Source organism: Myotis yumanensis, unplaced genomic scaffold, assembly GCF_028538775.1.
Source record: "Myotis yumanensis isolate MYYU_CA2020_CCGP unplaced genomic scaffold, mMyoYum1.0.hap1 SCAF_5, whole genome shotgun sequence".
Taxonomy (NCBI): domain Eukaryota; kingdom Metazoa; phylum Chordata; class Mammalia; order Chiroptera; family Vespertilionidae; genus Myotis; species Myotis yumanensis.
The window spans coordinates 70,304,547-70,328,415 of NW_027223756.1; the positions used below are offsets into that span (position 1 = coordinate 70,304,547).

General features: G+C 42.4%; 1 protein-coding gene across 1 annotated transcript in view; it reads left to right on the top strand.

The window, feature by feature from the left end:
- GALNTL6 (polypeptide N-acetylgalactosaminyltransferase like 6) overlaps positions 1-23,869 on the top strand; it is a 944,384-nt gene that overhangs the window by 907,854 nt on the left and 12,661 nt on the right. Inside the window, exons 11-12 of the mRNA XM_070415471.1 lie at positions 8,487-8,603; positions 19,479-19,628. Coding sequence (XP_070271572.1) covers positions 8,487-8,603; positions 19,479-19,628 — 267 coding nt within the window. The remainder of the gene's footprint in view (positions 1-8,486; positions 8,604-19,478; positions 19,629-23,869) is intronic.

Genomic DNA, 23,869 nt, shown 5'->3' on the forward strand with positions numbered 1-23,869 from the left:
AAATTATCATGTATCTCAATGATTTTGTTGCAATCCTGCCCGAGGTCAAAGAGTCACATCCTTCTCAGAATCAACCCTATCATTTGATTGTCCTGTGAATTAAAAAGCAAGGTCCTAGGACTCAGAGACATGGATACAAATCCTTGCGCTGTCTCTTGGTTGTATGATCTTGGACAAACCATTCTACTTTCCAGAGCCCCAGTTGCAAATGTGAATGAATACACAGTCTAGCTGTGGCACAAATTAAAAAGTAAAATAATGGTTGTGAAAGCACCCAATTTAGTATGAAGTAGGTACTCTAATTTCTTTTCCTTCTATTAGAGAACAGTTGCTCACCTAATCCCAATAAGAAGTGGCTTATTTTCCCTGTATCTGCTTGTGAAAATCAAATGTTTTTGGCAAATAACCCTTAACTTAAAAGGTCTATTCTGAGACAGGAACATATGGCTCACAAACTATACTCACAATGCTTAACTCAAGTAGCTGGATATAATTTTAGAAGAAGACTAGAGTGGAATGCATATCAATATGAAGACCCTGTGGTACTATTTCTGCCATGAGATTTTTTTTTTTTTCATAATGTAAGCCAGGCTTCTGAAATGCAATTCCCAGAGCAAGAGAGAGGTGCCAAAGCAATCACATTTATGGTAAATCCAGAAGAGGAAGATCTCTGTGGGTATCATTTCAAGGAAAAGTCTCTATCAACGGTCATTGGGCACCAGTGGAATGGAGCAATTAGAGATGGAATGGACCTGTTCAAGCAAACATGGCGTGGTGGCCATGAGGCAGAATCTTAAAAAGTGAAACATCCTGTAAGGATAATGAAAGCCTTGTCAGTGCTTTGTATTTATATACCGTTTTTAATTTCTAAAAGCAGTTGAAAAAAATGTTAAGTCTCAAATGAGTTAGGCCAGGACTTATCTATAACTAGAGGCACGAAATTCATGCATGGGTAGGGTCCCCAGGCCTGGCCGGTGATCAGGGCCATTCGGGGCCTTCCAGCTGCCAGCCCGGGCCTCCCTTCCCCCAGCTGCCAGCTGCTGGGGGGGCCTTCCTTCATTCCGAGTCTCCCCCTGGTGGTCAGCTCATGTCATAGCAAGTGATCGAACTCCCAGTCTCCCTGTCCAACTCCTGAGGGGACACTTTGCATATTAGCCTTTTATTATATAGGATTCTCTCCTCAAGTCTCCCCTCCCAAAAATGTTGGTTCTTTTTTCATTCTACTTTTCCCCTGTATTTGTCTTTCCCATCACTATCAAGCTTCTAGAAAGAGAAGCTTCCATTTGTGTATTCTAACGCTCACCTCCCAGTTGTCCTCAGTCCACTTAGCCTCTGTCTTCTACCTTCATTCACCATACCACAGACATTGTCCTTGAAAAGGCCACTGGTAAATTCCTAATTGTTAGCTCCTCCAACTTGACCACTCTTTGGAATTTGACACTGTTGACCCCGCACACACTATCTGAACCTCTTCTCTCCAGCTTCTTTCTCACTCCACTCTTACTTTCCCTTTCTTTTTCCTAGCTCCTTTCTTTGCCCACTCCCCAAAGAAAGCATTCCTCAGGATTCCAATCAATCTTCCTCATACTCTATGCTTGTGTGATATCACATCTTTCTCTGACTTCAGTTATTACTCAGATGTGGTCACATCAATTGGAGTCTTGTCAGGAGATAGAAATCACATTAGAGAAATTTTAATGTAAAGAAAATTGTTAACTAAGAAAAGCATTTTAAAAAGACTCTGAAGAGTACAGAGGCAACCACTTCAGAAAGCAGGAACCACCATTAGGGATGAGAGAATGTGAGCAAGACAGGAGCTCAGAAACTTAAAGGGCTTTCCCTCCCTTCTCCCACCAAGGTGGGGTTCAGGCCTCATTTCATACTGTGTGATACATTGTTAAGGCAGCCTAGCGAACAAATATATGCACGTGCAAAAGAATGAGGTTGGAACTTTACCTTATAACATCTACAAATTTTAATTCAAAAAGGTTCAAAGACCTAAAAATTACAAAATTCTTAGAATAAAACACAGGGAAAATCTTCATGGCATTGGATTTCGTAATGGCTTCTTACATATGGCACCAAAAACAGGCAACAAAAGAAAAAAAACATAAATTGAACTTGATTAAAATAAAAATTTTTGTGTTTCAAGACCCTGTAAAACAGAATGGAAAGGCAATCTACAAAATAGGAGAAAATATTTGCAACTGTATAACTGATAAGGGATTAATACCAGAATATATGAAGAACTCCTACAATTCAACAACAACACAAAACAAACACCCAAATTCAAAAAATGGGCAAAGAACTTGAAAAAAAATTTTCCCATAGAAGACATACAAATACCCAGTAAACACACGAAAAGATATTCAATGGCATTCGTCATTAGAGAACTGTAAATCAAAACTATAACGAGATACCAATTCACACCCCCTCACATGGTTATTATAAAAAAAACAGAAAACAAGTGTTAGCAAGGAAGAGAAGAAATTGGAACCAATGTACATTGCTGGTCAGTATATAAAATGGTGCATGTAGCCTCTATGGAAACACTAAGGCGGTTCCTCAAAAGGTAAACATAGAATTACCATATCACCCAGCAATTTCATGCCTAGGCATTTGACCAAAAGAACTGAAAGCAAGTTGTATGCCAATGTTTTCAATATCGTTATTCACAATAGCCAAAAAGAGGGAACAACTCAAATGACCATCAGGATGAATGGAAAACCAAATGTGACTGATAGATGGAAATGGAGATAGATATAGAGGTATACATAGAGATACAAATATTACATACAATAAAATTATTATTCAGCCTGAAAAAGAAACAACATTCTGATACATACTACAATATGGATAGACCTTAAAACATCACATTAAGTGAAAAAAAGGATGGCACACAAGGTGGACAAATATATCTGGGTACACTTATCTAGATACCTAGAATAAGCAAATTCATAGAGCCGGTAGATTAGAGGTTACCGGGAGTGAGGTAAGTGGGGAAGTTATTGCTTACTGGTTATAGAGTTGCTGTTTTGGGTGATTAAAACATCCTGAAAATAGATAGTGGTGGTGGTTACACAGAATTTTGAATGTACTCAATGTGATTGAATTTTACACTTAAAAATGGTTAAAATGGCAAAATTCACATGACATATATTTTATTGCAATTTATTTAAAAGCCCACGAGGTAATGTTGAAGGTGTGTGAGACTGGAAAGGAGAGGAAAGGAGTGGGACATTTAGGATTGAGGGCAAGCATCAATAGAGTTCGCTAGTGGATCGGGGGAGAATATGGGTGTACCAGCTGACATCGAAGTTGCCCGACTGAGATCTTGAGTAGCTGCTTATGAGATTATCAAGATTAACAGGTGATCCAGACTGATAAAAAGGTCTGGAGTTACAGGCCACAGCTTGTTCAGTTGTGGTCTCTCAGTATGTGAAGGTCTTTATGGGACATTTCATAGTTTAATAGAAATGTGATCTATGACATTACCCCATTTACCAATATCATTGCTTCAGCTGAAAACATGAGCAAACAAACAAATAAGTAGTAGCTAACATTTGCTGACCACCTACAGTGTACCAGACAGGGTGCAAGCACTTGGTATACATCAGTTTAATCTTCACAACCACCCTCCAAGGCATGATTGTCCTCATTTTATAAACCCTATGCTGGGCCATTCCAAGTTGAGCCTTCCCTAAAAAATATCTTGCACTGTCCAGTCTCCATATGTAGGTACATTTCAGACCCCTAATGCTGCCATGTCATCCTGTCATTTCACTCTCTAGACTCAATTCTACTCGTCCTCCAGAGCCCCTTCCAAAGTCATCAGTTCTACAAAGTGTTCCAAGCTGACTCGATCAGAACTGATCATTTCATCTTCAGTTCTCACCTAGCACTTAGCACTTAGTAAGCTAAGAAAATGCCTCCCAAGTGGTGTCTCCCCACTAGGACTCTGGGCTCCTTAAGAGCTGAAGTGCTTTTTCCTTGTCTTTGAAGCTCCATCCGTCCATCTCAAAGTGCCTTTTGTTCAGGAGCACTCCTTAAGTGTGAACTTCTTATCAGTGGACAAAATGAGCTTTGAAAGGGAGTGCATTGGCTCAGATTACAGGGAAACGCACTGGTGCCTGGTCCCCACTCACTTCTCTCTCCCTGCTACACTCACATCTTCTTTCTGTCCAGCTCTGCACATCGATGCGCATTCGGAAATCAACTTCAGTCCATAGAAGGGAAGCATCTTGGTTCCTTTTGCAGCATTAAGTATTCATGGCCAGAAATATTAGGAGTCTCAAACCTTCCTTCCCCTCTCGAATATCCTCTCTGAACCAAAGCTTACACAATGGAGGCCAATTCTTTCTTTTTCACTGTCTACCCAGTACCTAGCATAGTGCCTAGGACATAGCAAATACATAATAAACATTTGTTGAATGTATCATGAACCCACTACTTCTGAGTTAAAAGACCCCAAGGGTTCAGCCGGTGTGGCTCAGTGGTTGAGCAGCAACCCAATGAACAAGGAGGTCGTGGTTCGATTCCCAGTAGGGAGCTTGCAGGAGCCCCTTGATGATTCTCTCTCATCATTGATGCTTCTAATTCTCTCCCTCTCCCTTCCTCTCTCCGAAATCAATAAAGACTTTTTTTAAAAAAGACCCCAAGGCTATTGGGAAATTAGCAAACAATGCTCTCTCATTTGTTAAACTGAGTCTTGTCGTTCTAACAACCAATTGAATTACTTATCACCTACTAGCTACCTTGACATTTATATCACACTAGAGGCCCAATGCACAAAATTCATGCAAGGGTAGGCCTTCCTTCCCCTGGCTGCTGGCACCGGCTTCCCTCTGGCACCCGGGACCCGGGCTTCCCTCCAGCCCTGGCTTCGTCCAGAAGGACACCCGGAATCACGTCTGGAATCACGTCTGGTCTAATTAGCATATTACGGTTTTATTATTATAGATAGCCCTTCTTTTGTACCTCTTTCAGAAAACCTCCTGTGTTGGGGAGAAAAAAAACAACCAAAAATAAATAAATAAATAACCACAGTGTTTAAGCTGAGCCTGACTTCTCTTGCATACCTAAGAAATCCTTTGCCCTCTGCCAGGCCTTCTCCTAATCCTCACCAAAGGAGATTATCTCTGTAATCCTGCCACACATCCTGATTCCTTTTCCCCCATTTGTCTCCCACTTCCCTCCCTTTCCTAGTGAAGCACCACCTTACTTCCCAATCATGTTCAGTCTCTCTCAAGAGAGACACAGTTTTAATGATGCCAAGTCCTGACCAAAGAAATAAAGGCTGAAAAGGATCTATCCTGTCACAGATCCAGTCAGCTCTGTGTCCTGGACGTGTGTGTGTGTGTGTGTGTGTGTGTGTGTGTGTGAACTGTTCTCCCTTCAGCCACAGATAGCAAACCTGCATTGAAAAAGTACACATCGTTTCTAAATGTTCTGGTCTAATCTTTTTAACACTTTATTCAGGTGAGTAAACATGTGTTAGAATCAGTTCTATTGGAATTTTTTCCACCTGTTTATTATGATGGAGTTGAATTTGTGAGCAAGGGGAGAGGATGTCAGTGTGTGCTGAAGAGTTGGAAAGAAAAAGAAAAGGGAGAGAAGCAAACGAGGAGTGCCTGATATTCATTCATCTGGTGGCCAAGACTGGAGCCTGCGTTGAACGCTCAGCATTTCCTCTCTGGCACCACTGGGTTCTGGAATTCACACAGATGTAGACAATTACGCCTTTGAAACTTGGCTTCCAGAGAGGTTTATCCCATTGTCTACACAGGTGCCAATCGAGTGAAAATTTAGAAAATGGACCTCCTCCATTCCTGCCAAGCCCTTCCGAGTCACAGCATTTAGAAACAGAAAATGGCTCCCTGAGAGGCATCGGCGTGAATCCAGGGGCAGATTTGGCCGAGCTGCTAGTCGGTGTCGCTGGCTCCTGTGTGTCCTTTTCTCCCCCACATCCCTTCTCCAAGAGCAGAGCCCCTCCCGTGAGTGAGCACCAGGCCAGCCCCCAGAGAGGAGCAGACTTCCTCCCCTGTGGCCAAGCCGCCATAGCCTGTCAATAGCTGCTTTTTCCCAAAATGCCATTCAGAGCTCCTGGGCGCGAGCGGAGGACACAATCGTGCCCTGAAGATGTCTTTGGCAGCAATGCATGCAGGTTCTCTAAGAGTGTCTGTGAGTTAAATGGCCCAAGAATGAAAAGACCGCCCTGCCAGGGCTCCTGTCAGGCGGCTGCCAGGTTAGGCGGCTGGAGAAACCGACACCTGCACGCAGATAAGGAGATCAAACGGGAGCCTCACAGAGCAGGCCAGGCTCCAGAGAGAGCAGCATCAAACTGTTGACCTTCTGGGTGTTTCTATTTCACCAATGAAACTCTGGCTCACCAAGGCATTGCTTTGACAAAAAGCGCATTTTAAGGTTGGATCCCCAAATCCCATGGTAAAGCTCCGCCCTGGTACTTGTTGGAAGAAGGTGGAGAAAAAGTAAAAGAAGGGAGAGTGAGTCACAGGCACTTGGACACCAGCCAAGTCCGTGCCCTGTCTCCCAGGATTTCCCATGCTAAGTGAAGGGATGCGATTAGTTTGCAAAGGGTGGGAGGCAAGCATTTTCCCTCATTCAGGGTTCAAATTTGGAGTCTCTGCATTCCAGGAAAATGAGTGCAAAGGTACTTGTATGTATTTACTCACAGTTCATTTGTTTTGGGGAAGAGGGTCCGTAGCCTTCCTTGGATTCTCAGAGAGGTCTGTAGGCCAAACCAGGTTAAGAACCATCGCCCCTGCCCTAGCTGGTTTGGCTCAGTGGATAGAGCGTCAGCCTGCGGACTGAAAGGTCCTGGTTTGATTCGGGTTCAGGGCACATGCTCAGGTTCTGGCCATGTTCTCTAAGAAGGGGCATGCAGGAGGCAGCCGGTCGATGATTTTCTCTCATCATTGATGTTTTTCTTTCTCCCTCTCCCTTCTACTCTGAAATCAATAAAAATACATTAAAAAAAAAAAAAGAAGAACCGTTGCCCCTACATTATTTCACATTCCCTTTTATCAGGGACAGAGACCCAGAAAGTAGAGCTCCACTAGTACACGATGAACCCAAGCTGTGGCCAAATTCCCTGAATAAGGAAACTGGTACCCACCATACTGACTCCCTCCTGAATGACATCACACCAACCTCCACTCCTAAAGCAAGTGAGGTGTGAAATAGCCCTCTCCACCACCACCTCATCCAGCATCACTTATTCCTCTCATGTCACCCAGTGTATTTCCTTACAACCTTTTCTCCGCCTCACTGCCCCACCCAAGTAGAATAGGCCCAGGGCAGGCATCTTCGGTTGTGGGCACAGTCCTTACCTTCTCTACTCGTTCTGGGCAAAAGAACCTTGACTAAGCTGATCAGCGGAGTACATCCTGTTCCTCTTCCTATTCTTCACAGCATCTAAAGGGATTATTTTCATCCAGGACTATACAAAGGCATAAAAAGGATTCAGCTATTTGAGCTTATCCACACCTGCATACCTAAATAACAACTATAAACAATATCCAACTCTGTGACTCCAGGATGTGGTTCTGCTGGGAACAGAACTGGTGAGATCTTCAAGCAGGAAGATTGGACAAAGGGATGTGTCTATGTCCAAACTCTCTGATCCTGTTTCTGCTTTTGAGACTTTTCATAGTCCACCCTTTCCCCACCACTAACAATTCAGTTCCTTCTATCAGTGTCAATATAATAATTGTAAAGAACTATCAGTTATCAGTCTTTTTCTTATTCTGCAACTTGTCACAGGTCAGACTTTACGTAGAGAATCTTTGTCCAGTATAGTATTGCACCAATAATGCTCTTTGCTACTTTGCTAATGCTGTCGGTGACAGGTTACATTTGTAAGCCAGGTATAGGTATAGACCAAGACCACCCCAGGCAAACTACAATGTCAAGGTCACATTGTCCTGCCCAGAACCATACAGTGCTCAGTGATTCACTCTCTTTCACCTCACACTTTACCTGCATCACCTGCCTCATTGGGGATCTCACCCGCAGCTAGGGTGCAAATGGTAGAAGATGCTTTTGAGCAAGGAGATAACAGATTCCTAACTGAATTCCTAACCTCCTGAAGAAGAAATATCTCCCATTTTAGAAAAGTCATGAACTCTACAGTGCTCCCTGTGTTGCATGTCACACATTCTTTTGCTGGAGTCAGCCGCAGCTTGCTCTTCAACCTTCTCATGTCATTTTACATGTAGACCGGACCATGTTATTTTTACTTCCCTGTTTTCTCCATAAATTATACATAAATTTAAAGCATCATTCAATAATCATGAAATCTCAACCTCTCTCTCTCTCTCTCTCTCTCTCTCTCTCTCACACACACACACACACACACACACACACACACACCAACTGCTGAGTCTGTGCCAGAATTGTCATAGATAACATAGAGCTAGAGGTAAAATAAAAAAGGGCCTCATGCTCACTCCTCCTTCTTTCCACAGATTCGAAATGTGGCAGCCAATCTCTGTGTGGACAGCAAGCATGGAGCCACGGGAACCGAGCTCAGGCTGGACATCTGTGTCAAGGATGGCTCTGAAAGGACATGGTCTCATGAGCAGGTATGCCGGCTCCCGGAAGCCATGGGATAGGGGCCGAGGCAGGCACGGGGGGACACAGTGGGAAGGAACCTCCGGAGGGGCTGTGTGGGACCTGGGGGAGGCCGTGGTTCTGTAGGTGAGTGAATCATTTCCCTTCTTTGTTTCTGCTCCTCCTCAGAGCAGTTGTGATCCTCAGCGGAGATCATGTATAAAAATGTGCTTTAAGTCATAGGAAGGATGGAAGAAATGTTGACTGTGGCCCTGTTATATTTCCTTTCCCAGAATATATTGTTTTCAAACCATGAAAGGCCTGTCCGAGGCTGTGGAACTCTTCCAACTAAATTTCATGGTTTTCATGAAAGGCTTTTTGTTACTCCATAAGTTTGTATGACTTTAATCTTATTTCCGCCCTCTGGCTGTTAATGGAAAAGAATATTTTACATACACCTCTGGTTGCTGTAGGAGTTTGTAATCTCACACATGAAAGATACCTTGGAGGCAATAACACCCCATGAAGGATGAGCTTCATGGGCTACGTACAGGTTGTGTGTTGCTTCTGATTGAGAAAACCTTTCAGGGCTGCCCAGTTTGTGAAGTGAGGTGTGACCCCTGACCCGTTTTGAAGCTTGACAGCCCTCGTGAGGGGCTTTCCTCACACTGTGTCCCTGTTGTACTGTTTTCATGTTTTACTGTGAACTATTTCAAATAGGAAACTATAAAAAACATTATACCCCGCATTTATAGACTCATCATGCCGATTTAACAAGTATCTTCAGCTATTTCTATATTTTTTAAAGAATAAAATTTACGCCCTAGCTGGTTTAGCTCAGTGGATAGAGCGTTAGCCTGTGGACTAAAGGGTCCCGGGTTTGATTCTAGTCAAGGACACATGCCCAGGTTGCAGGCTTGATCCCCAGTAGGGGCTGGGGGCGGGGGAGGCAGTCAATCAATGATTCTCTCTCATCATTGATGTTTCTATCTCTCTCGCCCTCTCCCTTCCTCACTGAAATCAATAAAAATATATATTTTTAGAAAAGAATGAAATTTACAAATACAGTTAAAGCCCCTACCCTGCCTTGCTACTCCCCTCTCTCCCTCTGCAAAGGATATATCCCACGTTCAGGATAGTATGTCCTCCCTGTGCTTTCTGCTTCCCAGAATTGTCCATAATGCCTCTCTTAGGCAAACCAAAAAGGAGACAAGCAATTTCCAGTAAAGTATTAGTGATGTTCTATTCTGCTCCGTTCTGCTCTGTTCTGTGCTGTTCTTTTCTGCTTGAGATATTTCTTAGGTGTCTATCTTTTCTATTATGGGTGAAAACCTGCCGTGCCAGCCTAGGGTCTTCCAGAGTCCTCGGGTGTGCTGAGACCCAGCACGGTGGCACCGCCCCTCACTGCCCCTTCCTGCCCCACCTCTGGCCTGAATTCTCAGGCAGAGCAGCATCATTCAGGAAAGCACCCATGCGCTGAGTCCATAGCACCATCCAGAATTAATTTGGTCAATCACTGAAACACCAATGTCCCTTCCACCCCAAGCCAGTAATCTGGTCCTTGCACTCTTTTTTAAAAATTATATATATACATATATGTGTATATATATATATATATATATATATGCACATATATATATATATTGATTTCAGAGAGGAAGGAAGAGGGAGAGAGAGATAGAAACAACAGTGATGAGAGAGAATCATTGATTGGCTGTCTCCTGTACACCCCAAACTGGGGAGCAAACCTGAACACACACACACACACACACACACACACACACACACACACCACCCCCATCCCCCGCATGTGCCCGTGACCTCTCCGTTCATAGGTCGACGCTCAACCACCGAGCCATGCCGGCAGGGGGAGGTCCTTGTACTCTAATCCCACAAGCTCATGATGTTCTAGCAGGATCCTGGGCCATGCAGTCAGGCCCACCTAGATTTTAGCCCGTTTACCCTGGGTGTCCTTGTGAAGTTATTAAACCTTTCTAGGCCATAGTTCCTCCCTCTTTAAGTAGAGACAACAATTCAGCTCCCAACAGGGTTATTATGAGAATAAGTCATGTCTATTATATAACAGCATCTTGCACATTGGTGCAGAGTCAATATACTTTTCTGCCTTCTCCCAGTCCTCGCCCCAGAGCGCTTCATGCTGACACCAAATTAGAGCTCTCTCAGGTCCGAGGCAGCCACCACACACCAAATACTCTTTCTCGTTCACTTAAATCTCTATCCTGCAGCTTGTCACGCTGATCAGATGGGCTGTGAGGAAGACTGCAGCCCCAGGACTCACTGATGGGAATGGAAGTCAGTAAAAGCTGACTCACCTCCCCCTTTTCCTCTCTCTCTCTCTCTTTCTCTCTCTCTCTCATCTCTCTCTCTCTTTGTAAGCACTACAGGGAAGCTACCAGGGGTGTGAGAGAGCGTTGGCCTGTAACCTCCAAGAAGCAATTCTGACTTCAGCCTGAGCGCCAGAGAGAAGGGTTCAGAGGCCTCCCAGTAAGACTGGTACCTAGAGAGGAAAGGTTATTTTCTAAAAGGAAAAAGAAAAGGGAGCATGCCATAAGGAAAATCTTTGTCTGAAGGGCCAAATTCCTCTCTGCCACCTCCATTCAGCCCAACCAGGAACCAGACCTAGGCAGCTGGTTGATAGGGGGTACGCATACCTGAATGCCTGAATCAGGAGGAATATTTCTATCCCCTGGAGTGTTCTAGAATAAAATACGTTCTGGAATTCAGATTTTATTTTCCCGCTGAAAATAAAGATATAGATAAAACCAACTCTCAGGTATACACTTTAAAAATTGTTCTTTTATTTTCCTCCCCTCTCAGGCAAAATAAACATCTATGGAATGTAATTCAAGAAATAGTCAGCAGAGGGCAGCACTAGACAAGCGGACATAAGAGGAGCTAAAGGGACCAGTTAATAAATCTCTTTAAAAAGATTTCCAGTCTCTGGAGACTGAAAGCAGAGCTACAGGAAGATTAAACAAGGTTGACAGGAGGTTGAAAATAAATCATATTTAAAATATGCACCACGCTATATTGACTTGGAGGTGAAAACATTGCAAGCTGCTTTGTTTTCTAGTAATTAACTGCAAGCTTTATTCAATGACTTATTGGCGTTAGGTCTCATTATTTTACATTTAGATTAAAATCCCTGAATGAGAAAAGAAGTATATCAGGACAGGAAAATTATAGCTATTCTTTTTCATTCAAAAGCATTCATAGTACACAAAAGGGACACTTATGAAAGCTCAAATGATCCTGTATTTTTAAAATAAACACAACAGTTCCATGGGAACTAAAGAAGAGTCTGTTGAAGCACCCATTTTTTAGTTGAGGGGAAAATATGTATTATCACTGTTTCCCAACAGTGAAGGTGAGTTTGAACTTTATTCTCTAACACAGATATACATGAATCACAACAACTGTATAAAAGACAACTGGAAAAACACTTATGCAGAAAGGTCCATGAAATATGAACATTCCTATTTAACAGCACAAATCATTAGTCTTACTAAGACTGGAGGAAACTTCTGAAAGTGAATTCGTTGCAGGGGAAATACTTAAACTTTGAAAGGAGAGAAACTACCCGTTAGAATAGCAGTCCTGGCGTGTTCCTTTTCTTGTTAATTTTTTTAAAATCATTTTTTGTTTTTCAATTATAGTTGACATACAATATCAGGTGTACACGCCAGAGATGACACATTCTATAACTTGCTAAGTGATCATCCGGGTAAATCTCATCCCCATCTGACACCACACATAGTTATTAGAATGTTATGGACCATATTCCTCATGCTGCACTTTACATCCCCTTGACTATTCTGTAACAACCAATTTGCACTTCTTAATCCCTACCTTTTTCGCCCATCACCCCCAAACCCCTGAAAATGTCCTCTGTGTCTGTGAGTCCGTGTCTGTTCTGCTTGTTCGTTTACTTTGTTTTTTAGATTCGATTGTTGATAGATAAGATTGTTGCAGGCACCAGTGATGACTAATGTGACTTCTGTGAAGGAAGCAAATGTCTGATTCGGTTTTCAGGGCCATCTATTTAGCTGTTTGATATCACTGTGGCATTGTGTGCTGGCTTTCAGTTTCCTTTAGGGACCAAGAAAGAAAACTAAAATTAGACTGTAGGTCTGGAAAGGATACTCCCCAGAGGCCATTATATTATGAGTCCCTGGGAAGAGGGAGGAGGGGAGGGGAAGGGAGGAGGGGTGGGGAGAGAGCCCTGGTGCTGTTTGGCCAGGCAGCTGCTCTGATCGCATTCTGGGGAGGAAGCGCTGACTGCAGTGGAGCAGGCCCTGGTCCTGCTGAGGAAGCAGACAAAAGCTCCCCTTCAAAGACCTGGAGGGGAGATGTGCAAGCAGAGATGAAGCAGGTCCCTGCATGTGGTAAAAGGACAGATTCTGGGACATGGTCTCACTCTCAGGACAGAACACACGGATGGGTACACACTGCAGAAAGGGACGTGCGCTATCTCCCACAGCTGCCAACCACACAGCAAAATATCACCCCCTACAGAAAGAAAAATAGTTTTAATCTTTCCAAATTAGGCAGCAAAGCTATGATAGTGTATTTGCAGTACTGTGTCTAGTGAGCTTATTCATGCAATACAATGCAGACGCAGGCAACATTACTCACACCACATTAATGTTAAAGCAAAATGTAGGAGTTGTGTGTCATTCTGAATCTACATTTAAAAGTGTCCCTTAAGAGAAGAAAGTAGAGCCCTAGCCTGTGTGGCTCAGTTGGTTGGAGCGTCATCCTGTGTACTAGAAGGTCACAGGTTTGATTCTGGTCAGGGCACATACCTGGGTTTTGGATTCAACCTCCGGAGTGGGTACAGGAGGCAACCAAGCCATGTGTCTCACTCACATTAATGTTTTGCTCTCTCTCCTTCCCTCTCTAAGAAAAAGTAGTGAAAGTAAGATCAATGTCCTCTAAAATTGAGGGATGGAGGTTAAAAAAACTCATGAGTTATTTTCTGGGAAATCTAAATTCTTCTGTCTGTAAGAAACAGCCCAAGGGAAGAAGACAAACTATGGATGTCACAGTAACATCACCCAAGGCAAACAGTGGCAATGCTTTCATCATGTCTGCTTGTTTCTGCCTTGACAAGAGTGCACACAGCAAAGTGTGCCTAATGAGTGAAACACTCAACGCCTGATTGCTTTGACATGGCCATTAGGGTAAGATAAATGGCAATAGAATGCATTTCAAAAACATAAGCGAAAACATTTTTAGCTAATGGTAGAGGCAACAGAGTAAGACGATGAATACAATCTGAAGCTATATCACATGGGGTGCGGGAAAGCAATCACCAGGTAATAATAATAATAATAATAATAATAATACATAAAACACTGAAGACTGCAGGCTAATAATCAGTCTACAAATCTAGTGACTGTTGCACTATAATAATAAATCTGGAAACAAGAAATAAAAGTCACTTAAAAATGCCCTGAAATATAATTGTGACAATACATGAATAAATCTGTCCAAGAGACACTCCTGTGTAAGTGTGCCCTAACACAGATTCTTTTGGGCCTAACAGATTCATTTATTAAAAAGTAAGACAAGCAAAACATAAGAAAGAAATAAGTAAGAAATACTGTTATAAAGCCATTTGACCCCTGCAGGCCTGATTTTCCTCAACTGCATCATAAGAGGCTGTTCTAAGTCATGATTATGGTCCCTTTTGGCTCCGGCCTTCTGAGAGTACAGCAGGTCCTCCAATCATGCTGTATTGTTCAACATGGTTTCGTTATAACATTGATGAGTTGCCATAGGAACTTAACTCTTGTTTGTATCAATTAGCCTATGCTAAAACTGGTTTCGTTATATGTTGTTTCACTTAAAGTCACAGAACCTACCGATGATGTTAAGTGAGGACTGACTCTTTAAACGGCAAAAAGAGATACAGAGACAGAGAGGCAGAAAGACATCAACAGAGAGGGCAATGAATTAACCAGTGAAAACCACTGGTTCCTGCATTGCTTGGTCTGTTTATGGTACCAAGGAAATTTGACATTTAAATAAAATATTTAATCAATGCCAATGGCAGGCTTAGAGGTTGGGAAATAATAGATTACTGAGCCTAGACTCATTGGAGTTGAAAATTCAACAAATAATAATATGGTTGATATTATAATTAGACCCAAAGAGAACAAATTCTTTTGATGGACCAAGAAGATTGATTCATTCATCTTCAAGCTATTCCAATATACTTTTTGTTAATATAATGAGTGCAAATTTTATTTATTTGGTAGAAATTGTATTGAACATTTATTATGTGTCATGAGTTGTTCTGGGTGCTGGAAACATGAAGATAAAAAAGGTATGATTCCTGCCATTTAAGATCTCACTGTCTGGCGGGAGATACAGAAACATAAATGGACAAACATGATGAAATAACATAAGGATGGCAAGGAGTAAGGAGCTCAAACAGGAAGGCTGCTTGGAGGAGTGGACAGCTGAACTGACGTTGGCCTTCCAACCAGCGGAACACTCATTAACAAAGTCACAGGAGGGAAAATATAGCCTGATTGATGCAAGGGACTGGAAATGTTTTATTGTTGCTGGGAGGTAAACGAAAGGGAAGAGATGCAGCTATAAAAAATGGCAAAGGGCAGATTGTGGCGAGTTCTTTCCATGTTAAAGAGATTGAACTTTAGAGGTTAATATGCAAATATTGTGGGATTTTAGGTTGAGAGGTAGCATGGCCAAATAGGCATTTCAAACAGACTTCTCTGGAGGCTGAGGAGGACAAATAGGAAGGAATTTCAAAAGGAAAGTGGGGGTGAAACTATTAGGTCATTTTAGTAGTCCGGGGCAATGGTAGTGGAGATAGAAAGGAAGAGATACTTCCAGCAATATTTGGAAGACAAAAAATGGCTAGACTTGTTCATTGATTAGATGAATAGGGTGAGTAAGACAAAAGAGACAGGCTGACAAGTTGGATGATCTGACCACCAACTAAAACAAAATATAGGAATAGAAACAGGCTTAGAAGGGATGAAAATCAATTAAATTTAGGATGTGTTGAATTTGAGATGTCCATGTAGGAAAATCCTACGTGGAGTTGGACTAACACATATTATTATCAGCACATTGTCAAGAGTTGAGTTGAGTATATTTAAGACCAACAAGAAAGGTGCAAAGACAGAGGGTCTAAGGGAGAACCCAGAGCAACATCTCTGTTGAAGAGACAGATAAAAGAGGACATGGGCAAGATGGAGTTATAGGATAACAAAGCCCAGAATTTCAAAGCCAAGGGAGTTGTGAATCCTGGGTTGAAGGGAGTGATCAAAATCAGAAACGCTCTCCTGGGCAGTGTAGCTAGAGCACTGGCCCTCACACCAAAGGGTATTGGGTTCAATTTCCAAGTCAAAGGCACATACCTGGATTACAGATTTGATCCCTGGCCATGGTTAGGGCTCGCGCGGGAGGCAACCAATCGATGTGTCTCTCTCACATTGATGTTTCTCTCTCTCTCTCTTCCTCCATCCCTTCAACTCCCCCCCGCCCCACCCAACCACAAAAAAAAAAACAATGGAAAAATATTGTTGGGTGAGGATTTTTAAAAAATCAGAATTACTGAATAGACTTTTTTTTTGAGAAGTCATTCCTCTGCACAGAAGTTAAATGAATCTAAAAGTGCCTCAGTCCACAATCATATTTTAACAAACAAACAAGAAAAAAATTCAAGGGAAAGAGATCACACAATTCTTCTTTATCAATCAATTTTAAATGACTCACCTAAAATCTCTTGTCCTTCTATTCAGAATATGCCTGTTCAGGTCCTGTCTTGTGGGGAAACAAAATATAGTCACTTGCCGTTACTCAGTAAACTTTCATATGTTTGATTTAGATCGTTTCTGATTTTCTTCAGATCACTCACCCAAGTTCTTTCAAGTTTCTGCAGTTTCTCCACCATTTAACTGTTTTTGTTAGCCATCCCCAGAATTTTTCCAGATTCTCTATATTTTCTTTCCTGGATAGCACTTTAAAATTGAAATATACTAAGAGCCTGGTCAGTAGAGGCACTAAGTGTATTATCTATATACTAGTGTCCTGGTGCACAGATTCATGCACACTGAAAGAAAATTAATTGGAAGAAATATTTTAATATTGCTATTCGCCCTTTCTCTATAATAGAAGTGTCAACCAAATTCATGAGCAACAATGACAGATTGAAACACACGCATGCAATTGGCGCCAGTGAGAGCTTTATATGTATCAGGCATGTGCGAGTCAACTTAGCCATATATATATATATATATATATATATATATATATATATATATTAAATGTGCTTAATTAGACCTGCTTTCTGATTTAGCTAAACTTTTTCCAGCCCAGTGAGGCACCCCAACTTCTCTTTCAGGTAATTGTAAGCAACACATAGTAAATATCAACACAAAGCAGATTATTATTGTAGATCATGCAGGGAGAACAAAGGGTAAAATATTTAACTGCAGCAGTATTTGACTATATTCTGTGCAGTGAGAAAACCTGAAGTCATTTTCAAGTTCTACCATTTCTCCTTTTCAGTTGGGTCAAGTTTCTAAACTTTTTAAATCTCCATTTTCCAGCTAATGAAAAGAAAATAGGATTCTACCGAGTCTCCTATCTACCTACTTCAGGACTTCTGTGAGGATCAAATGAGATGAAGCACAGGAAAACACTTCACAAACATTTGGTTACATTGTAAAATGTTTGCACCTGGCTATAAAGCAAGTTGGGTTCCTGGGCTGAAGAACTCCAAGGAGACTAGTCGCTAGGGAGAGGAAACAGGGTGTTGCTACATGATGTCATTACCTGGAGCCCACAGCAACTGTTTCTGGGCTGGGCTGAACTCTGGGCTACATTTTGCACCATGGGGTCTTGGCAGTGTTGGCTGAGACTTGGTGGGGTGTCGCTTCAGAGTGGTGGTGGTGGGGCCTGTGTCCCACTTGGGGGAAGCTGAGTGTTGGTTTGTGGGCACCAGGCCTGTGATACAGTTTATTTTTAAACGGCAGTGTGCATAATGGCAACTCCTGTGTTAAGCATCTGCCCCATGGGGATCAGTGCATGTCAGAGCTACCGGTTGGACAGACGGACACTTAGCCTTTTACATATAGATAGATAGTTGAGCATCATGCTTGCTTTATATCAACAGGGGGTCCTTGACACCTCTTTCTTTTGCAATTCACAGTTTGGCTTTACACAGCAAGATCTAAGATAAGAATTTTATATACTTACTAAAATTTTAGATTTGGAAGAAATAGGACTCATCTAGTCTATTTTCCCACTTAAGGATTTTTCCTACTACACCTCTCCTACTCTTGTTTTTTCTCCAAGTCAAACTCAAGAAAATATTCTTTTCCTACAGAAATGTGGTGGGTGTTTAAAAATTTTAATACATTATACAATTAATTTAGTGCATTATTAGAAGCATTCTTAAAATAATGGAATGCCATGGATAGGATAGAATAGACTAGGATAGGATGAGGTCAGATGGAATATCAGAGTCTATTAAATCCAGTAAAGATAAATATTGTTTCATAAAACTTGTTTTAGTTTGGGGTGGGGAAGTGTGTGCATGAGTGTGTTAGTGTATGTGTGTGTGTGAGTGTGTGTGTGTATGCGGGTGCATGCAAGTGTGTGTGGGGGAGTGTGAGTGTGTGCGTGTGTGCATGTGAGTGTGTGTGAGTGTGCATGGGTGTGTGAGAGTGTGTGTGTGAGTGGAGTGTGAGTGTGCGCATGTATGTGTGCGCACATGAGAGTGTATGTGAACAAGAGTGTGTGTGTGCATGTGAGGGTGTGTCCGTGTGTGTGTGTTAGTGTGTGAATGTGAGTGTGTGCGAGTGTATGCATGTGCATGCATGTGTGTGTGCATGTGAGCATGTGTGCATGTGTGATTGTGTGTATGTGAGTATGTGTGCATGAGTGTGTAAGTGTGCACGTGTGTGAGTGTGTGAGTGTATGAGTATGTGTGTGAGTGTGAGTGAGTGTGTGTGTGAATGTGTTTGAACTGTACTTCTTACTTCAAAACATGGCCCTGCATACTCACTCACCACCTCAGGACATTAATTTGCCTATTCTTTACTTCATCAAGCTTAGCTTTCATTTAAATCAACTTTTTTAAAATTGCTAACATCAATCCAGCTCAATTCTACTCCTGTGATTTTTTTTTCCAGTGAGTCTGCTCATTTAGGCTGACTATGGCATTTTATCAAACTGAAGAATGTGAAGAGCTTCATTAAGGAGTTTTTCCTCTCCTCCCATCTGCACACTGTCCTCTGTTATTTTTCTAGTACCAAACTGGACACTCCTCATTTGCATTTTTGGTGCCCTCAGCCAAAGGTGCAGCTGTCACTACCACGTACTTTATATTACACTAGAGACCCGGTGCACAAAACTTGTGCACGGGTGGGTGTGTCCCTCAACCTGGCCTGCACCCTCCCCAATCTGGGACATCCCTCTCACAATCCAGGACCACTGGCTCCCAACCTGTTGCCTGCCTGCCTGCCTGATTGCCCCTAACCACTTCTGCCTGATTGCCCCTAACTGCTCCCCTGCTGGCCTGATCACCCCCAACTGCCCTCCCCTGCCGCGACCTGCCTCCTCCACTTGATGCTGCAGAAACACCAGGACCGGCCTCCTCCACATCGTGCAGAGCCGGGACCCCCAGGCCTCACAGCACGGAGCGGCCACCGGCCCCGCCTCCACTGTGCACGCGGCCATCTTGCGGTGGCTTTTATTATATAGGATGCCTTTTTCCACACCTCTATGATGCCGAGACTTAGTTCTGTCTTGTAAGTCACAAAACAGATCTAAATTGCTCCCCCTGCTCTCGAATGTCTTCAAATGAAACTCACTGCATCTTTTCTGCTGTTGTCACTTGTTAGCTCTTTACTTTCGGATGGAGGGAAGACATTCGACCTGGCGAGCCGCTGCACACCCGAAAGTTCTGCTTCGACGCGATCTCGCACAGCAGCCCGGTCACCCTCTATGACTGTCACGGCATGAAGGGGAACCAGCTCTGGGGCTACCGGGAGGTAAGAGTCAGCTCACAGCAGGCATTCCCAAACTGCCGGGCTAAAGGTCTCACTCAGTGTTTTCTTTTAAAACACACGGATGGAAACTGCTACCCGGACATGTGTACACCTATTTGACCCACATGCTTGGAGACCACCAGCAAAGATGAGGGGAAAGATAGAGTGTGTTGGGAGCGGCATGCTTTTGGCTTTGTTTGTGATGCCTACACAACCAGTTATGACTGAAAAATGGCTTTGAACCTGAACGCATGCACCACAGGGGAGGGATGAGTCATATCCCAGACAATTCTCAAACGGAGGGGCCACAAACCCAATAAACACATGAACATAGGTATACTTTTTAAGAACCCTAATTCTCACACATACACACACACATGCACACAAACACAGATGAATGCATCTATTCATTTATTATATCTCTCAGGCTCCTTTGCTTGGGAGCAATCTGGGTTATGACAAGTACAATTACACAAATAAGTATACATTCAAGTAGATGTAATTGTGGCACCCCTTATACAGAAAGTGATCCATTCGTAATTCGGCCAAAATCCTGCCCAAGTAGAGCAAGGAGAACTTATTTGTGGAATTTAAAAGTTTAAAGAATAATAAAGTTAACATTTAATGATAGGAAAAAGTTCAAAACAAATATAAAAATCACATGTTATTGAATTTAAAATAAAGAACAATTGAATTTTTATTTTAAAATATTTTTATTATAAATATTATATAATTCTTTAAAATTCTATGGTTTTTAAGGCAGGACTCAGCTTCCACTTAGCAAATACCTCATAAGCACTATTCTGCTCCTCAAGTTTGTACAATTGCTGGAGGCCCTCACAGCCAGATAGGAGCTGCCCTCTGTTTGCCTTTTACACTCTGGCCTAATTCAACCTTTCCCTGACTGTAAGAAGCATGTCAGACCAGCCCCTTTAATCATGAGCTTTGGCCATCCTGTGGCTGAAGTAACATCTGTATCCCCTGAAATTACAGAAAGTAAAAGGGGAAAACCTGAAGAGAATCGATGTGGGGAGCCCATTGGTTTTGATACCTATTAACTCACATAAGAAGCTCTCTGGTACTTACACTCACAACATTATACCCTCCCTAATATCTGGCAGATTATGGTTATGTGTCCAGAACACTATAAAATGCCAGTTGTTATACCCTTCTACAAAACAATTTAAAATCAAAAGCACTAACGAGAATATGGCACCAGATATAATATGGGGAATTACTACAATAGGAGAATTTCACAGTTTCCCTTATGAAAGACATCATACATAATTAATCTTGTCAAACCCTTCTGCTATTCAAAATATCCAGTCTGTGTGTGTGGTGCATTAAGGAAGTTTTTTGTTTTGTTTTGGTTGTTTTTATGGCTATGGACTGACCTTTAAGATGTTACTTTCTGGGCACATTAGTGAAATACCTGATTCACCATTCGCCTAGCATGCTGGTGGTGCCTAATAAACAGCCCACTTCTCATTACTGTGCATTTATAGCATGAGAGACAGAACACTCAATAACGCGCAGTTAAGCCCAGAAGAGGTGGTTGTTTTCATTAGCGAGCTTACAGGGGCTTACGCATGGATAAGACCAGCTAATACCTGTGCACGCGGGGCTCCCAGGGAGAGAAAAATGGCTGCGGTGATTTCAAGAAGTAACTTACAGCTTTATCGCTTTAAACCTTTCCGGGATCCTCGGGGACCGGTGAGAGGGAACCATCAGAGGCAATTGCGCTGTGGCTCTTTTCTCAGATCTTCTTGTAGCTGTTTGCTTTGCATAGCTTAGCAAAAGGTTACACTCGCTGTGTATTTATATAACAAGCAAGGTATTTATACATAATCAGAAACATGCCAGAGGCTTGAAATGGAAAGCTTCTGAAATATCTCATCTTAGTGGATGACTCAGGCCTATTCAAATGTACCTTTTTTAGAAAATTCCCCTTGTCTATTTCAAGGGCTACTCCCAAGGCATTCAGAGAGAAACCATGAAGAGAGAAGTCTCTGGGGTTCTACCTTGTGTGTTTAGATTCATTACTTGGCCCTGGCACTTTCAGATGGATTCGTAATATTATGAGTCAGCTTTGGAGCTGCCCCTTTTTTATTAGCATATCCATGAATTAATAGGATCCCAAAGACCCTACTAATTGCCTAAAGCAGTGGTTCTCAACCTTCTGGCTCTTTAAATACAGTTCCTCATGTTGTGACCCAACCATAAAATTATTTTCGTTGCTACTTCATAACTTTAATGTTGCTACTGTTATGAATCGTAATGTAAATATCTGATATGCAGGATGGTCTGAGGCGACCCCTGTGAAAGGGTCGTTCGACCGCCAAAGGGGTCGCGACCCACAGGTTGAGATCCGCTGTTTAAGGGAATCATTACCTCCAACTGTTAAGGAGGCATTGGGCTAGTGCTTTACACACGTTCCCTCACACCTCACAACCATCTAGGCACTGTCAGGTGTAACTCATGGATACTAGCAGATTTGTGGCAGAGCCAGCATTCAGGTGCAGGTGTGTCTAGCTTTAGAGTCTCTCCTCTTTCCTCTGCTGTACTCTTTTAAGAAATCAGATCACTGATGGGGGAGTTCCCATGCCTGATGGATTCCGCACCAACATAGCAGCCAGCCCCATTCTGGACCGCATGGAGATTCTTGGAGAAGGAAGGTGGCCAGAAGCTACCTGCCTTGCGTGGGTGAAGGTCATTGTCAGGCCCCACTTTCTGACCCATCAGCAACCATCAGCTCTCAGTTGTTCTTGTCTATTCGGGAAGATTTTTTCCCAGCTTTATTGAGATATAATTGACCTAAAACATGGTATGCATTTAAGGTGTATACCTTAAATCATGTAACATCATGATTTGATATATGTATATACTGCAAAATGATCATCCCCATAAGTTTAGTTAACACATCCATCACCACACATAGTTACAAATTTGTTCTTCTTGTGATGAGAACTTTAAAGATCTATCTCTTAGCAACTTTCAGGTATACAGTACAGTATCGTTAACCGTAGTCACCATGCTGTACATTATATCATCAGAACTTATTCATCTTATAACTGGGAGTTTGCACGTTTTGATCACCTTTACCCATTCCCCTCAGCTTACAGCTTTTTCTAAATGTGGGTCTTTGCTACCACACACACAAAAAGAAGGGGATCCCTATGCTGTGATCTTGCGACTAAGTTCAGTTGCACTATTGTGTCCAACAATAGCAGGTACCCAGGTTAAGAAATCCCATTCTTGGTTTTCTTTTACCACCAGGGGGACCCCTGTTACAAGAACAAGGAATTGTTGAAGTGACCTCAGTAAAAGTAGTTAAATCATCCATCAACATCCAAAACAGGAAATTGTCTCTCTCTTCTTCAACCCCTACATCTAATTGGTCACTAAGACTTGTCTCTACCCTCCCCTGGCCAATATCTGGAAAATCCATCCTCTCTTTGCCAGTTCCACAGCCCCTGCCCTAGTTGCAGCCCTTCACATCTTACCCTTGGATAATTAAAATAGCTACCTAAAGGGTACCCCGCTTCCTGTCCTTTCCTCTCTGACCCTTCTTCCATCCTGAAGTCAGAGGGAGTTTCTAAAGAATCCAGACATTGCATTCTTGTGTTTTACAACTTCACCTGGTTTTCCATTGAATAGAAAATAAAGTGCCTTCACCTCCCAATTCTTATCCTAACCCTTCACAATCTGGTAAACATAATGATTGCACTTTTTACATTGAAAATAGTGGTGAGGTATATCCCAATATACCAGTACTGTATCACTACAGCAATCTATCCTAAGTAACTCTTATTATGGCTCCTGCAAATTCAGAGCTATAACCCATATCCTTCTCTTTTTAATTAAGCATTATTATTGGGTTTCCCCATATTTATCCCTGTGGCTTATATTGGAGATGGCCCCAAGAAATCTTGATAAGAAGTGGGGAAGTAATATGGGGAAGATATGGGAGTCAACGAAGAATACATTGTTAAGGAACTTACCACTGTGAATACTAGAGCTCAGCCTACTGACGATCTCTGGAAATGATATGAAATACACATCAGAGAGCAAGGGAGTTGGGGTATTTATACACCACTCCACTTGGTCTTCGGTTAGGATTACCCCTGGGTAGGGATGGTTTATTCTCTGCTACCTCTGGGCTACTGCTCTTACAGCCAGAACTATTCTTAAACCCAGAGAAAGCCCTTAGGAAGACACATACATCGGCCACCTGCTGGAATGCA